The sequence below is a fragment of the Hemibagrus wyckioides genome, linkage group LG21 (genome assembly GCF_019097595.1).
Source record: "Hemibagrus wyckioides isolate EC202008001 linkage group LG21, SWU_Hwy_1.0, whole genome shotgun sequence".
Lineage (NCBI taxonomy): Eukaryota > Metazoa > Chordata > Actinopteri > Siluriformes > Bagridae > Hemibagrus > Hemibagrus wyckioides.
In genome coordinates, this window is record NC_080730.1 from 17,369,870 (window position 1) to 17,386,631 (window position 16,762).

At 38.8% G+C, this 16,762-nt stretch overlaps 1 protein-coding gene across 3 annotated transcripts in view; it reads right to left on the minus strand.

Moving 5' to 3' along the window:
* Positions 1–6,882: 6,882 nt before the first annotated feature.
* fgd5a (FYVE, RhoGEF and PH domain containing 5a) overlaps positions 6,883–16,762 on the minus strand; it is a 42,651-nt gene continuing 32,771 nt past the window's right edge. For 2 of the 3 annotated variants that reach the window (XM_058373372.1, XM_058373371.1), the window contains exons 13-21: positions 14,283–14,366; positions 13,953–14,032; positions 12,963–13,056; positions 12,530–12,667; positions 12,284–12,386; positions 11,565–11,704; positions 11,234–11,362; positions 10,855–11,009; positions 6,883–10,098 (exon numbers count right to left, since the gene is read on the minus strand). In XM_058373372.1, coding sequence (XP_058229355.1) covers positions 10,062–10,098; positions 10,855–11,009; positions 11,234–11,362; positions 11,565–11,704; positions 12,284–12,386; positions 12,530–12,667; positions 12,963–13,056; positions 13,953–14,032; positions 14,283–14,366 — 960 coding nt within the window. In that variant the 3' untranslated portion in view covers positions 6,883–10,061. The remainder of the gene's footprint in view (positions 10,099–10,854; positions 11,010–11,233; positions 11,363–11,564; positions 11,705–12,283; positions 12,387–12,529; positions 12,668–12,962; positions 13,057–13,952; positions 14,033–14,282; positions 14,367–16,762) is intronic. The other variant, XM_058373373.1, reaches the window with a different exon arrangement.

The following is a 16,762-nucleotide window of genomic DNA, read 5'->3' on the forward strand; positions in this document are numbered from 1 at the left end:
CTGTTGCCCTGTTTCACTTCTCTTCTAACTTTAGAGCCACTTCTTTCTTAACTGTTGGTCTCTTCTCCTTTTCAGCCAGTTCTTCCTTTCTTTCTAGTTCTTTCTCTTCTGCTTTGCTCTTACCTCCCTCTCCCTCTTTCTCCCTGTATGCCTTCCTTCCTCTGCGTTAGGTTTTTCTCAGACATTTTCCTTTTCTTGAGTATTTCTTTAAAAATCGGTAAGAACCTTTCATTCCTGAACACACTCTGAGATCAGATACAGCGAACTCCATTCTGACTCATCTTGTGAGTATCATTAATACGAGCGTTTACATATTAAGCAAGACCTAGGCCTATATTTCCTTACGGTAGCCTTGTAGATTTGACGGAAATCAGTTTAAACCCATTTAATCATTACGTAGAAATAGAAGGAAATAATTCTATAACAGTGATAACACCCCATGCAGATCTTTAGACTTCATGGTGAAATCAATAGATTTAGGGATTTAGAAAGAACTAGAGTCAGTTTTGGGAGTAATTAGTAGAAAACATTTATTTAATAGAAAAATGTCATGCTGTAGGATGGTGACAGCACTAATAGTAAGACATTTCATGGAGTTTTTCTCATCGTGGCATGCCTCATTTGTGAACCCCGTGAAAAACTAATTATTTTATTTCATCTATAAGTTGTGGGTACAACTGTGTGTCATATCTCTGAGGTCCCTAGCTTGATCCTGGCCTCCTGTTCTCTCTGGATCTCTGTGGGTTCTTCAGTTTCCTTCAAAACGTGCCAGGAAATAAATTGGCCTTGCTAAGCCTTGTTGTGTCTGTTCAATGCCTTTATAGATAGAGTTTTTCTTCACATCCACAATGACTCTTTTCCAGGACAAAACGTTTAATAATAGAGAAAAACAATTTAACCCCAAAAGGGACAGAACTGGAACATTTCATATAAAAGATATGTTATGTTATAAAGTCTTGTTTTCCTTGAAATAGCCACTGGTTAGATACATGAATGGTTAGATACATGGGATGTTTGCTGAAAGGTTACAGGAAAATTGTGTGGCTGGCGATTTGGTTGCCCAAATGATCTTTCTTTTTTGTGGAAAAGCAGTGTTGAAAGCAGTGTTGAAATTCGCAGACTCGCTAAAGAATATAGAAATATGATTGTAAAAGTACTGAAAAATATTTAATATTATTAATCAGAAAGATTTGTGTTAGGACATTTCAGGATATTAGTATTATATTAGTTGATAGACTTCTACAGACTTCCTCAGGGAAAAAAAAAACTCTAAAAGGTGGTGGTTCTTAGTTGGTAATTTTGGAGTGTGTGTGTGTGTGTGGGTGTGGGTGTGTGTCTTTTTTCCTATATGTTTCCACTGACCTGAACAGAAGCAGTACAGACGACTGGCCCTGACAGGCCCGGCAGCACTGCTCTAACTAATGACCTTTCACTATGATCAATTGATTATGCAGGCACTAGTGTGTGTGTGTGTGTGTGTGTGAATGTGATGCAAAGTAATGGAACAGCACTACACCAGACGGCACTACCAGGCTAAGCGACAGGAAAGGAAGCCGCCAGGGCGGAAAAACAAACAATGTCCAAAAAAAGGAGAAAAATGACAGACACTCATTTACACACACTTTCTCTCTCTCTCTCTCTCTCTCTCTCTCTGTGAATTCAGCAAGGAGAAAAATTAAGTACACTGAAAGCTCTTTTTTCTATTATGTATGATCATATATTAATCACTTCTGTCTTTCAAACAGTTCACGATTCTGAAATCTGGCAGTAAATAGAAAAGATTTACACTTTAAACTTCATTACGGATTTATTAAAACATTGGTCTCCAGTGGGGATTTCCCTGCCATGCCACAATCCTGAGCACGACTACACGTAAAAGATATGTGACCTCATTTTCTTTCTTCTATGCGCAAGAACACGAAAGCTGTCGGTCATAAACATTAGTCGAGATAACAATGGTGACTTCATGGACAGAGTGATAGGAGTGGAGTCCTGCTGTCTCACCCACACACACACACACACAGAGAGAGAGAGAGAGAGAGAAATAGAAAAAAAAATCCACAAACACAGACCTGTTTTTTTAGCCATATATGGCAGTGGTGACTGATGACACACAGAATGACACTGTTTTTTCTTTTGTCTCCTAACTAACACACAAATGCCGCATGTGTCTTTTACGACAAAAGGAAATGATAATAATTATCTCAAAGAATCACAAACTATCAACAAATGTGTGGTGGTTAGGAACTGATCTTAGATAAGTTTAATTTGGTTTCAGGGTCATGTAAGTGCAGCATAAGCTTCACACACACACATACACACACACATACACACACTTAAAGTTTGTTGAAACCTGACCTTCGCTCACATATATGGTTCTTCCCTAAACAATTGTCTAGGATGTATTTGTTTGCTTAGTTTGTTAACTAAGAGGCTCAAACACTGATCCAGCACAGCTCTGTGGTGTGTAAAGGTTAAAGTAGAGTATCCTGCACTGAACCCTGACTCTGACTCATCCCCACTGTACACCTTTGGGATCAAACTGGATCAAACCCTGATCCAGCATGACACAAAACACAGCTCCGTGATGTATGAAGGTTAGAGTGTAAGATCTCGAGTATCCTGACTCTGACTCATCTCCACTGAACACCCTTGGGATGAACTGGAACTGGAGCCTCCACATCATCCCAATCCCATCCCAGTGTCTGATCTCACTAATGCTCTTGTAGCTGAATGATCACTAATCACTAAAGCCACGCTCCAACGTCTAGTGGAAAGTCTTCCACTAGACCAGAAAAGAATGGAAGAGGGAAAAGGGGAAATAAATCATTTCATATGGATGTGATGGTCAGGTTTTCTCAAACTTTCCCTTTTGAGTCTCAAGGTTTCTTCCTCATTTTATCGCAGGCAGTTTTTTCTCATCACCGTTGCTCATTAGGAATGCATTTCAACATTAAAAAAGCATTTCCTAAATTTCTGTAAAGCGACTTTGTGACAATATCCTTTGTGAAAAGGGCAATACAAATAAATTGAACTGAATTGAAATGACCAGTGGTTGCTTATCCAAAGTGTCAAGTGTACATCTTCATAAAATATGATGCTCTACTGATTCACCTAGTGGTGAAAAATTGCAAAAGATAATGCAACAAGAAGTAAAAGATGCCCACTGGGGCAGGAATCACGCTGCTCCACCCTGGAACTATGAATAAGTTTTAAACAGTAGACAGGATAATTAATTAAAATGTGTGTGTGTGTGTGTGTGGGTTTGTCAAACTAGGCTAGTTTTGTGAGTGCTAAGATCTTAATCAATCATTTGAAATAAACTGAATTATTTTCCCCAAATATAGGCAGATAGAAAGAAAGAAAGAAAGAAAGAAGAAAAGCTGCGTAGTTACAGCAAATGAATAGATACCTTCAAGTTAATAAGAACAGAGAATTTAGCAGTGTTGTAGTAAAAACACATCTTGTCTTCTGCGTCATAGAGATGGCTATCTCTCTCTCTCTCTCTCTCTCTCTCTCTCTATTTTCTCTCTCTATTCTCTCTCTCTTTCTCACTCTCTCTCATACGCTAATCACGTAGCCGATTAAAATTAACCTCTCGCCTTTCTAGCTGTGGTTAAACAACAATCTGGTTCTCTTTCAGGCTGAGGTTTTGTGGTCTCTGAGTTACATGCATCACATGGTTTTCTTAAAAGCGTGTCTCAAAAAAGCGAAAGTTTGACCTTGTTGTTAAATAAAAACGAATAAAAAAATTTACATTCCTTCACATGTGAGTGGAAATTAGCAGGCCATGGATTCGAACTCGGAAACTTCTGGAACCTTTAAGGCTACAAAGATAGAGACAATGATAGAAGTCTGAGGGGAATTATCTCGTTTTAGAAATCTTATCTCCACACACACACACACACACACACACACACACACACTAACAGGACTTTTTCAAATTGTTTCATTGTCAAGATTTCTCTCTAATTGTCTAGCCCGGTGTTTCTGTCTGTACTTTTCAGGCAGGAAGACGGAGATAATAAATCTGTCCCCCACTACCTGTCCCTCTGTCCCTACTTTATCAATCTTGTTATTGGGTCAGGAGAGACTTGAGGGAGTTTAGCAACTGGAGCAGCCCAGTTTCTGCAGTTCAGCTTCTCTCAGTCTCTCTAGGTTTCATTTGCCGAACGCTATCCGTTCCCTATAGATTGGTTCCTCTCAATTTTTTTTGTTCTCTCTCTCTTTCTCTCTCTCTCTCTCTCTCTCTCTCTCTCTCTTATCTTGCACACAACTCATTTAACCAAAAAAAGGAACAGACGGACCTGAACAGTCTCACAATGTCCAGGTCTTGTTGTACTTTAATCATAAATCCATTCATTTGCTAAATCTGATTCCTACTCTCCCTCCACAGATGAGACTTCACACTTAAAATAAGTATTGGCACCCCAGTTGCCCCTATGGAGAGGTCTATTTAATCTGACGCAATCATCCAGTTGTGTTGAATCGTCTTCTAGCACATTTTGTCCTCAATCACATTTTGAACTAAAGTGGTTTTTGCGTAATCGCCACCCTTCAGTTTATCTCTGAGGCAGCCAATCACCATGAGGAATCTAAGAAGTTGTTAAACGGGGTGCAGTTAGTGTCACATGATCTCAGTGTATTCACACATTTCCCTGGAGGGTTTGTTGAAGGACACACCTGAACAAACAGCATCGTGAAGACCAACACATCCGGGACAGGATTTGGTTACAAGTGTGAAAAATAAAAATAAAAAATTTGGAAAGAAATGACACAACCACATCTCTGCCTAGAGCTGGCCATCCAACACGATTCAGATTAGTCAGAGAAGCAACCAAAAGGCCAAGGGGAATATATTCTTTTGCAGGCCAGTGTAGGAAGACAGTTCTGTCCGGATAATAATTTCATTCATGTACCAAGAAACAAATACGATATTCTGTAAAAACAGTCCTATTATACATCCATACATCTCAAAGACTCCCAGAGGTCTGTGATATATCTCCAGATTAAAGAAAAACAACAATTAAATGACACTAGGGATTATTATAAACCAGTATCACCTTTGTTATGGTTGTTATTCAGTTAATATAGTTGAAGTAAAATAGAAGGAGGTCACCTAAAACGCAATAACTAAAAAAACAAGCATGGTGTTGATATTAATCAAATTTAATAATAAATGCAATTTTATTTATAAGTGGAAAAGTCAGGAATTAAAAAGCTCTAATGCAGAATTGTTCTATATCAAGAGATTTAATCTGGAAGAACACAAAAAGTCTGAGGATATAATTCTCTGCCAGCTCATGTGTTCTTGTTTCCTCTACATCTCAGTAAACAAATATTTATTTGCAATTCCATCCACTTGTTATCTCTCCCAGACTCTCTCGCCTAAATAGTCCTTTTCCGCCAGTCTGACAGCTTTTTTTTTTTTTAACAGAATTCTATCATCACGGCTAAGGTTACACATCCCAAATCAGCCTCATACAAAGCCCTCACAATGAAGCAGCACCATCAATATTTCAGCGGATGAAAAGAAATAGGCCGAAATGTTTTGTGCCGTTTCTTTCTTTTCGTTCACATCAATTATTCACAATTCGTCCCACTTTACCCAACTATGCCCGGGGCTTGATGATAAAGCTCATTATCCAAACCTACAGTAGTTATATCACCTTACTCAGCCCTCGAGGTCTGATCACCACAAGCGGCGAGAGCTCTGATGCAAAGCGATGCCACTGATAAGGGGGCTTCTCTTACACAAGGGGTCCAGATAAGCGTCCAGAATTCAGGCCTAGCTCACACAAGCAGTGTGTGTAATTAAAGAGAGAGAGAGAAGGCCCGGTGACCTTGGAGAGCTATTAATTATTTAGATATGAGTTTTTTTTCTTCTCCTGGTTGAACTGAAGGAGATAAAAATCAGATTTGAATAAGAGTCTGGCCACATTAGTGTAATGATACAGCGTATTCACGTTCAGTTACTGATCAACAGGAAGGAGAGTGAGTTACATAGTCATAATTACCATCGCTGTTCTGCACCATCACTACACCGGCAACTCGTATAAGGTCATTGGGATTAGAAGTGTCTGTGCTGCCCCCTATCAGCTGCTCAGGGAACTACACTGGCTTCATGTAGATATTTAAAATAATTATTATTTTAGCTTTCAGTTTTGGAATTATGCTCCAGAAAATATTGTTACTTTTATTTGATAACTTTTTATTGAAAATGTAATATTTTCATGATTTATGGGAATTTGTAAAATGTAAAAAGAGTTCCAACTCATGAAGTCAATGATTTCATTAATGTGGATGATTTAATTAATATGTAGTTTTAATATTTTTTATTTCAGCACTCAAATGAGCTAAATAAATAAAACCAAAAAATGGTATGCATTTTGCTTTTATATATCTTTTTACGTTACATTATATATTATAATTTTATATACTAATAATAACTATTATATTTAATAATTAATTTTTTTTCTTCATATTAATGAATAATTATATTTAATAATGAATTTATTCATGATTCAGGAATCATAATTACAATTCTTAATGAATTTATTTATCAATTACCACACTAATTAATAGAATTAAATGATATAATTAATTAATTAAAAATGATTGGTCTGTATGTGACACGTCTCTTTACTATATTTATTTGAACAATAGTATCCCAAATCCATACAGCTGGTTCACCTTAATAATAAAGTACAAAAAAAGTGTCAGTTTGTAAATGAACAATAAAATAAACACCAAACTGTTATTCCCTCATGAAATAAAAAAAAAAAATCAGATAAAACTATTGATAAAACTGGCATAACTTTCTTTTTCTTACTTCATTTATCAGTGCAAATAAAAGAAAATGTATGGTTTTTTTTTATATAATTATGTACATTTCATTTACATTACTTTACTAGGATCTGTGGTTTTGTCGTGTATATAATCGTAACGTAAAACAGTGTGTGACTGTAACCTCGAAAAATGAGATAATGTGCATGTCTAGATCTGATACAAAGTTCAGTAATGTATCATAAAAAAAAAACGTTGCCTTTGAAACAAAGAAAGGAGAGAAGAAAAGAAAAGAGGAGCTGGCTTCGTTATAGGGTGCAGTGTAAAGGCTCAGTCGGTGTGAAGCACCTAGAGGAAGCTTACAGTAACATTTGCAACACATCAGTGTATCGTCAACACGTACAGCAGAATAAACCTTACTTAATTCAATACTGTGAAGAAAATAAAATACAAATCAGTGCAGCAACAGATATTTAAAGAAACATATCACCAGTGTTCTCCAATCTCGGCCTTGTACAAGCTTATATATTCAAAATCTGATTGCAGGGATTAGTAAATAAACAAGAAATATTCATCTGTAGAAAGACAGAGCTCGATCATACGTCTTTCACGTCTCTGGTGTGGAGACATTTGTCACAGAGAGCCTGTAATCTCCTGTGGACAAATTTACCATCAGTGATTTGAATGTGGTTCATGATGCCGTTGCTGAAGTCTGGTTACTGTGTATAGAAACAATGCAAAACCTGCGAGTGGAAGAACATTCAAACTTGCGCATAACCACAGTGGTCATGTAAATAACAGCAAGAAATCAACCTCGTGATGATATTAATAGTCAGCCTGTGTAAAGAGAACTGAACATCTGGTGCAGGCTCAGCTTTTTCAGACTGACTGTAGAATTCTATAGAAATGTAGAGAAGATAACAAGAGGATGAAAAAAAACCCCACATTGGTATAGTTGACCTCTGATACTGTGGTGCACTAAAGTTTAGCAATGTAATGAAGTAAACTTGATCATGTAGTAGGAAAGACTCAGCATCATCATCAATCATCGTCACTTTTTTTTTTTTTTTACACATTTTTCCAAATGATGTGTATAGAGTGTCATGTTCGCTTCTTTAGTTCAGAAATGGAGCTCCATCTCAGATCAACCTGAGACTTAAAGGAAGTCTGTCTGTAATCTAAACAACAACAACAACAAAATCAAGATGTAGCTAAATGTGTGTCAATTGACCTTTGCAAAAAAAAAAAAAAATTAACTGATAGCTGATGTGAATTTGCTTCCTAAGACCCGCCTCCCAAAACTGATAATGAAGACATATTGGTGTCAGTCTGCTCCCTAAGCCCCGCCTTCAAAAAATAGTAATAAGGACATATTAGTGTCTGTCTCCTAAACACGATAATGAGGACATATTGGTGTCAGTCTGTTGCCTATGTCCCGCCTCCCAAAACTGATAATGAAGACATATTGGTGTCAGTCTGCTCCCTAAGCCCCGCCTTCAAAAAATAGTGATAAGGACATATTAGTGTCTGTCTCCTAAACACGATAATGAGGACATATTGGTGTCAGTCTGTTGCCTAAGTCCCGCCTCCCAAAACTGATAATGAAGACATATTGGTGTCAGTCTGCTCCCTAAGCCCCGCCTTCAAAAAATAGTGATAAGGACATATTAGTGTCTGTCTCCTAAACACGATATTGAGGACATATTGGTGTCAGTCTGTTGCCTAAGTCCCGCCTCCCAAAAATGATAATGAAGACATATTGGTGTCAGGCTGCTCCCTAAGCCCCACCGCCCAAAAATTATAATGTGGACATGTTGGTGTCAGTTTGCTCCCTAAGCCCCACCTCTGAAGAACTGTAATGAGGACATATTGGTGTTAGTTTGTTCCCTAAGTCCCGCCTCCCAAAAATAATAATGAAGACATATTGATGTCAGTCTGCTCCCTAAGCCACGCTTCCCAAAAATGATAATGAAGACATGCTGGTGCCAGTTTGCTCCCTAAGCCCCACCTCCCAAAAATGATAATGAAGACATACTGGTACCAGTTTGCTCCCTAAGCCCCGCCTCCCAAAAATGATAATGAAGACATATTGATGTCAGTCTGCTCCCTGAGCCACGCCTCCCAAAAATGATAAAGAAGACATATTGGTGTCAGTCTGCTCCCTAAGCCCCACCTCCAAAAACTGATAATGAAGACATATTGGTGTCAGTCTGCTCCCTAATTCCCACCTCCCAAAAATTATAATAAGGACAAATTGGTGTCAGTTTGCTCCCTAAACCCGGCCTCCCAAGAACTGTAATGAGGACATATTGGTGTCAGTTTGCTCCCTACGCCCCGCCTCCCAAAAATGATAATGAAGCCATATTGGTGTCAATCTGCTCCCTCTTAAAAAATTATATATATTATTATATATATATATATATTAAGCTCCGCCTTCAAAATGTTTGGAGGAGACACACAGCAAAAAAGTTAGTGATATAATTGTATTTTATATTTAAATTTGTAAATACTACACAAAATATTCAATATTGAGATAATATAGATTAATGGTGCTGATTTGGGGATATATTCGTCCAAAAATATAAACTGAGATAGACTGACTTCTATTATTTAACCACATTAACATCGTAGCTCCAGTGCAAAACTAAAGAAGCACAACAAACAATTTGTGAGTATGAAATTGTGTGCATTTCCTTTTTGACCTATTCCTGTAAACCACACGAGAAATTCAGAACGGATGTGTAAATTAAAAACTAACGATGATGCTGAACGGAGAACTACGGCACAATTTCCCCATGCCCTGTCTATCGATTTACATTACAGTCTACAATGTAATAACTCCTGATGAAATATACAGCTAATATACAGTCTTGTATCAAATCTTCCTGCGCTGAAATTGGAAATAGATTTCACACAATGCACATTGATCCTTATCACTGTGTATCAAAATTCAACCAAAAATTTATACCTGTCATTTTTCTTAACTTTAAAAACATGAAGCGGATAAAATGTTCTGTAGTAAAACATTCCTTCATTTTATATCACTTATTTACATTTGGCAATTCATCACTGTTTCTTCAGCGAGAAAGTGAACAAAAGTGAGTCAAGTAACACTGTCTATTTTTTTCCATCGTGGAATATCCAGTGATCGTATGCGGAAACGTCTTCGTGTAAAAGTCAGCAGTGGAAAAAAAAACCCCAGAAGAGCAAATAATCCTTCACGTGGGAGTGAGATGTGGTTTAACATACGCTTTCCTCTTCTGCTTCAGTTAATACTATAATACTGTGGCTTCCTCCATGGCATTCACCCATCTGTAAAATAAGACAGAAAGAATGTATGCAGGGGTGAAAGAGGACAAAATTATACAATGTGAAATCTGAACCAAATAAATGAGAATTGTTTGAATACTCAAACGTGATTGGTCAGAAGGTGTTGATTCAGTGAATAACAGCAGCTCTGATAACAGTGTATATACACTATATTGCCAAAAGTTTTGGGACACCCCTCCATATAATTGAATTCAGGTGTTGTTTTTCAGGGGTTGGGCTCAGCCCCTTAGTTCCAGTGAAAGAAACTCTTAACACTTCAGCATACCAAGACATTTTGGACAATTTCATGCTCCCACCTTTGTGGGAACAGTTTGGGGATGACCGCTTCCTGTTCCAACATGACTGGGCACCAGTGCACAAAGCAAGGACCATAAAGACATGGATGAGTGAGTTTGGTGTGGAGGAACTTGACTGGAACCTGACCTCTACCTGATAGAACACCTTTGGGATGAATTAGAGCAGAGACTGCGAGCCAGGCCTTCTCATCCAACATCAGTGCCTGACCTCACAAATGCGCTTCTTGAGGAATGGTCAAAAATTCCCATAAACACACTCCTAAACCTTGTGGAAAGCCTTCCCAGAAAAGTTGAAGCTGTTATAGCTGCAAAGGGCGGGGCAACTCCATATTGGATTCTTGTGCATGGAAAGACAGACATCCCAAAATGTTTGGCAATATAGTGTATATTTGAGTGTGTGTGTGTGAGTGTGTGTGTGTGTGAGAGAGAGAAAGAATCAGACCTTCGTGCGGTGTGATGATCATCTGCTCTGAATGTGTAGTACAGCGTTTTTTTGTGATAGAGCTGAAAGACGCCGCCTGTGTCCTCGCCCTCGGTTTGATCAGACAGCTTCACTGTGAAACCCTGAAGAGGCAAACTCTCACTCGCCACCTTATCCTGAAGAGATAGATAGGTGCATAGATAGATAGAAAGAAAGAGAGAGATAGAGAGAGAAATGTTCAGAAATAAACATACATGTGACAAACAAACGGAAAGATAAGCAATGAATTTGAATGTGTGTTATGTAGATACTATTAGGTGTGAGTGTTTTGATGACAGTTAATTGTGTGTGTGTGTGTGTGTGAGTGTGTGTTGGTGTAGGAGACTCGGTGTCCCCTCACCTCTCGAGCTGTGAAGGTGTAGAGCACCTTGTCTTTGAGCAGGAACCACAGCCTCTTCCATTTCCGCTTGCTCTTCTTCCGTCTCTGTAAACTCCCACTTATAGTGGAGCCTTCAGCACCCACTGACACCTACACGTACACACACACACACACACACACACACACAAACATACACACACACACACACAAACACACACACACACACACACACACAAACACAAAAGTATAATATAAAAGTAAAATATAGAAGAATGGAAGGAAACAAACACATAAATAAAGTTGGAGAGACATAGATAGCTAGAGAGAGAGAGAGAGAGAGAGAGAGTAATACCTGAGCGAGAGGTGAAGTGATGCTTTTCCTGTTCTTCCACAGGCTGGGAGGCTGCAGGCTCTGAAACACAGCAGACAGAGGTCTACTGGCACGCTGTGTGTGTGGACTCGCACTACCACATGGAATTGGAATGTTCCCACCTACACACACACACACACACACACACATTATTATTATTATTGCTGTATTCAATTAACTTCAGAAGGTTTGTGTTAGGTGCAAAGTGGAAAAATACCCACAGATGCCTCCATGTTCACTGTATGCTAGCAATAAGCTAGCCAGCTAACTGTGATGAGTGATGTAAATGTACCTCCTCCAAACAGTGATCCATATTTTGAGCATTATAGATTTGACAGCTAATACGTCGGTACGCTAACTGATCTAAAGTCGCGCTGCTTTGTTTACTATAGACACTGAGGGCAGCCATTTTAACCTGATATCGCTTGCTGAACTCGGGGTTGAGGAAACCATCCCAAGTTTTCCAACAGGAATTTAGGACTGTAGGCGGATTTCACTGCCTTTTCCTAGACAGAGGTTACAAATTCTGGTTTATGAGATTTTAGACACTATTAATATCTTGACAGTTAAAGGGCGCCCCCTTGTGATGTGAGAAGAATGTTTTTATTCAGGCTGTGGCTCTAAAATTGCTTGCAAATTGCATAAAAAAAGGTCGATACAAGTTCACTCGGATTCTAAACTTAGAAGTTAGAAAAACTTGCCTCGTTTCTTGAGCTCGGTGTAGCAGCGGTCGCAGACTTTAGCCATGCGATCCTTCAGATACTTCAGCGGGTATCTGTTTCTGGAGCAGGAGCGACACACCACCTGCAGGCAGGAACCAGAAGTTTACAGATCATTTATTTTGTATGATTATTTGCTTTATATGCTTTTAGCTGATGTCTTAAATCACGGTTTTAAAATATTAATTAGATTATATATTTGGGAATATTTCAGTAGGATGTGTGTACCTTGCCACATGCGTTGCACTGGTGTCTGCGCAAAGTGAGACTGAAATCTGACGCACAGTTCATGCACATCATGGCGTGAGAGATGGGCACCAGGACAGGTGCAGCTTCTCCCAGAGACATCCACAGCTTCTCTCTCGCCTGGAAACATAGCGGAAAAGTCAGCCACCTCACACATGGATAAATTACATTACATTTAGATTTCTGGTATTTGGCAGACGCTCTTATCCAGAGCTTCGTACAAGAGTGCTTTGAAATCTCAATCAATAAATACATTATCACTGGTTCAATAGGTCACAGACTTAGGATTCCATCAGCCTGGATGTGCACTACACCCACCATGTACCACGTGTACATGTATTAAACCTGGAAACTATTACACACACACACACAAACAATATCTATGCAGTTGTAAGTATGTAAAGATGGTAATCACCTCGCTGGAGGAGCTGAATGTGTTGAGGCCTGCAGCATGATCGGCTATAGCTCGACTCAGAGTGTGGAACCAGTCCTCCCTCTCTCCTACAGAGCTACAGAGAGAGAGAGAGAGAGTGTCAAAGAGAAAAGAATTTTTTGCAATTATTCTGTATATAATGCCTTTATATTGTCCTTAATTCATTTACATAATTAGTTTTATTTTCACGATTTGCATTTTATTTCATTTTATTTGTATTATCTTTTTTTTTCTCGTCTGTTTGCAAAAGCATTTCTTTGTACTTGCTATGGCAACACTTAAGTACATTGATTTATCATTCCAATAAATCAAAACATGAAAACTGAAACTGAGATTCAGGCAGACGGAGACAGAGGAAGAGATCAATGTACAATGACTGGGCATAACATTATGACCACCTGCCTAATACTGTGTTGGTCCCCCTTTTGCTGCCAAAACAGCCCTGACTCAACTTTGAGGACAAAATGTTCACTTGCTGCCTAATATATCCCACCCACTAACAGGTGCCATGATGAGGAGATCATCAGTCTTATTCACTTCACCTGTCAGTGGTCATAATGTTATGGTTGATCGGTGTATTTCTAGTTTTGTTTATTTACATGCTGATATAAGAAAAAAAAAATGCAGAAAACCTGCAAAGTGTCCTTATACTTAACAGAGGTGGTGTAGTGATAAAGAAGATGCTAAATTAAATGCCATTTTCATACACATCATGACAAAGGAAGTGTGTATTCGAGTATCTGTATAATTCAGTGTGATGCTTTGATGTTGTCATGGATGATAACTGATTGCCAGATGCAAACAAAAGAGATTTGGGTTCTTAAAATTGGCCACGCTTCTGTTTTTAGTTTGAGTTTCTACACTGAACATGTGTTTGGTTTGGAGATTTCAGTCTTCTGAAACAGGAAGCATGTCATCTTCTTGCGCCTGTTTAAAACATTACTGCTGATAAAACCCAAGAAGACGCTGTACCTGGCTGAGAGGGTGATGGTGACATCGTTGACCTCGATCCTTAGTGTGTTGAGGACGTTATCGATGACCGGCTTACTAACCTGTACACACACACACACACACACACACACACACACGGACACACACACACGGACATGTGTTAAAGGAATCATTCCACCAGATATCAAATGGACACAATTCTTCCACAGACAGAGAGATGGCTAATAAAGTAATCTAAAATATTCCGGATTAGATTACTAATTTCATTACTAAAATGAGAGTCAAATTAAATTATCCACATTTTTTGTTTACATTCAGAAATCCTGAAAGGAGCTGGAATGTAGGCTGTACCTTCATCCCATTGAGAGGAAGTGTATTCTTCATCCTGTATTTGCCATCCTGCTGAGGGAAGGTGTATAGGATGATGTCGTTCATCTGTAACACACACACACACACACCATTAGTCCCATCTTGCACATCATTATATCATTTACACTCTGAATAATTCTTTATTCTTATTATAAATCTACAGCCAAGCTACACAAACTTCCCCAACTTGCAATTCCCATTTTCACCACAAGAGAGCAGTATAAGCTCTCTCACACATTCACAACAACACGATCCCTGAGAGCATAGTTCACACGCTTCACACAATAGATATGGTTTATCTTATTTGCTTGACTTGACAATGGTATTGTAATTGTGGGAACCGTACACACACACACCCACACCCACACACACACACTTCTTCAAACTATTCATTGTGTTTTACTTGACAAATTTAGCATCATACAAAAGCCATGACATCACCGGGACACACAACGAGCAATGCCCCAAACATCCGTATTTCAGAGACAGCATCCAGGAATTCTGCACCACTGATTCAGAGAAAGAAACCTGGGTGGAGGCTATAAACAGCGACAACAAAATGGCAATAAAAAAACAGCAGACGCAACACCCGTGCTGCGCGGCCTGTTCTCTCACACGCTTAGCAAATCACCAAGCTTCAAGACATGTGATCGTGGACGGAATTTGCACCTGTTTTCAGCTTTGAATGTCTTTGTCATGTCTCACTCCACAGTGGCGCTTAATATGAAGCTCATATGAAAATAATCACTCAAGGCTTGTAGTGTTTTATAAGTATTTCTGTTCTTCTCTAGATTAGGATATTCATATAACAGTTTCAACGAACAAAAACGGTTCGTTTTCCTACACATAAATGTTTCTATCTATGCTCTCTGAGGCGTCCAAAGTGCTTGTTCGCAATCATCTAAAATTTGTAGGTGTTTATCTTTAACCACTAAAATTCTGGGTAAGTTTATCCAACAGAGGGGAAAACACCGGTCTCACACTGAAAGCCAACAGACTCCTGACTCATTTTATATCAGTCTCACGTCAATAGAATAATTCATTTGTTTACACTGATCGAAGACGACTGATAAGTCGATTTCCATTCTGCTGGCGGACTGGAACACCAGCGTTAATAAAAACCGCAATTGTTGGAAAATAGCCGTTGTAGAGACATAAAAACACATCAGGACATGCTGTTATTGGAAAATAATGATCTCTGTGGTTGGAACAGTAACTCAACTCCACACATCGCAGATTAATTTTCTACTACAAGGCAACCACAGAAGTGTTGTAGTCTTCACTCCCCCTGCAGAAGCTGATATTGATCAGTGGAGTAAAGAAAATTCACAGCAAAAAATAAATAAATTGTTCACCTGGTTACAATCATTTTCTCCACCAGTAATTTTTCCTAATAATAAAAGTATGACTATTCCAGATTTCAATCATATATATATATATATAACTTAAATATAAACACAGGCCTGTGTCAGCTCCAAACAACTTCTTTTCTCCTCATCGCATTGACATTGCAATGACTTCTAAGAAAAAATAAATAAATGTCTTCAAAGCAATGACAATTGATGGATTTCACCTGTGTAGAATAAAAATAGATGTGTATGATTTGTTAGCAGGGATGCGCCGGCGTGCCGGTCCCAGCGTGACTGATGGCTCTCGGCTCTGCCTTTGACTTGCTTTCGTTTATGACTCTATAAATTAAAGCTGAAGCGAGACAGCCGTCTTTACTCGCGGACCCTGTGACGTCACGTCTGACTCGCAGCCTGCGTTTAGGACGCAATCATCAGTCATATAAACTCGTGTGGCATCAATCGGGGACACGGAGTCAATAGAGGGATCATAAAGGAGAAAACAAGAGGGAGGAGACGACTGTGAACAAACAACGGTGTGTTTAGGGCAGGGGTATGTGTGAGTGCGTGATGTGTCGCATATTGAGCAAATAAATAAATTCACTGGAATACTGTGCATGTGGAAGCTGCCCAGGAACATGTTTTAGTTTCCTGGAAACGTATGAGCTAATTTGGAAGCCCTATGTGGCTACTTACCCACACCAGTCATACACTTTATGTTAGTTGAGACAAATATACTACCCACTCTATATAATTAGCTACTAACTTTTAGCAAGAACATAGACTAAATCCTGTTTAGACTAAATCACTTTCTTCACAGTGTTTATCTTCCACCCCAGAGAGATGCAAACCCTTCATAGGTGTTGCTTCTTTGTGATCTTCTAATCATAATTTATTCACATAAACTGCAGTTTGTTTTCATTCACACCCCTCTACTCCTGCCTGATGCATGAAACAATTTTGCCAAATGATAGCGTGAAGTGTGCTTTTTGGTATATCTGTTTATAAAATCATGACGTGTCCAGTCGGTCCGAGGTCCAAGCGGCGACTTACACCACTTCTGGTCTGACGTAATGTAATTTAACCCCAAATTACACAGCCGTAATTTCACCTTAG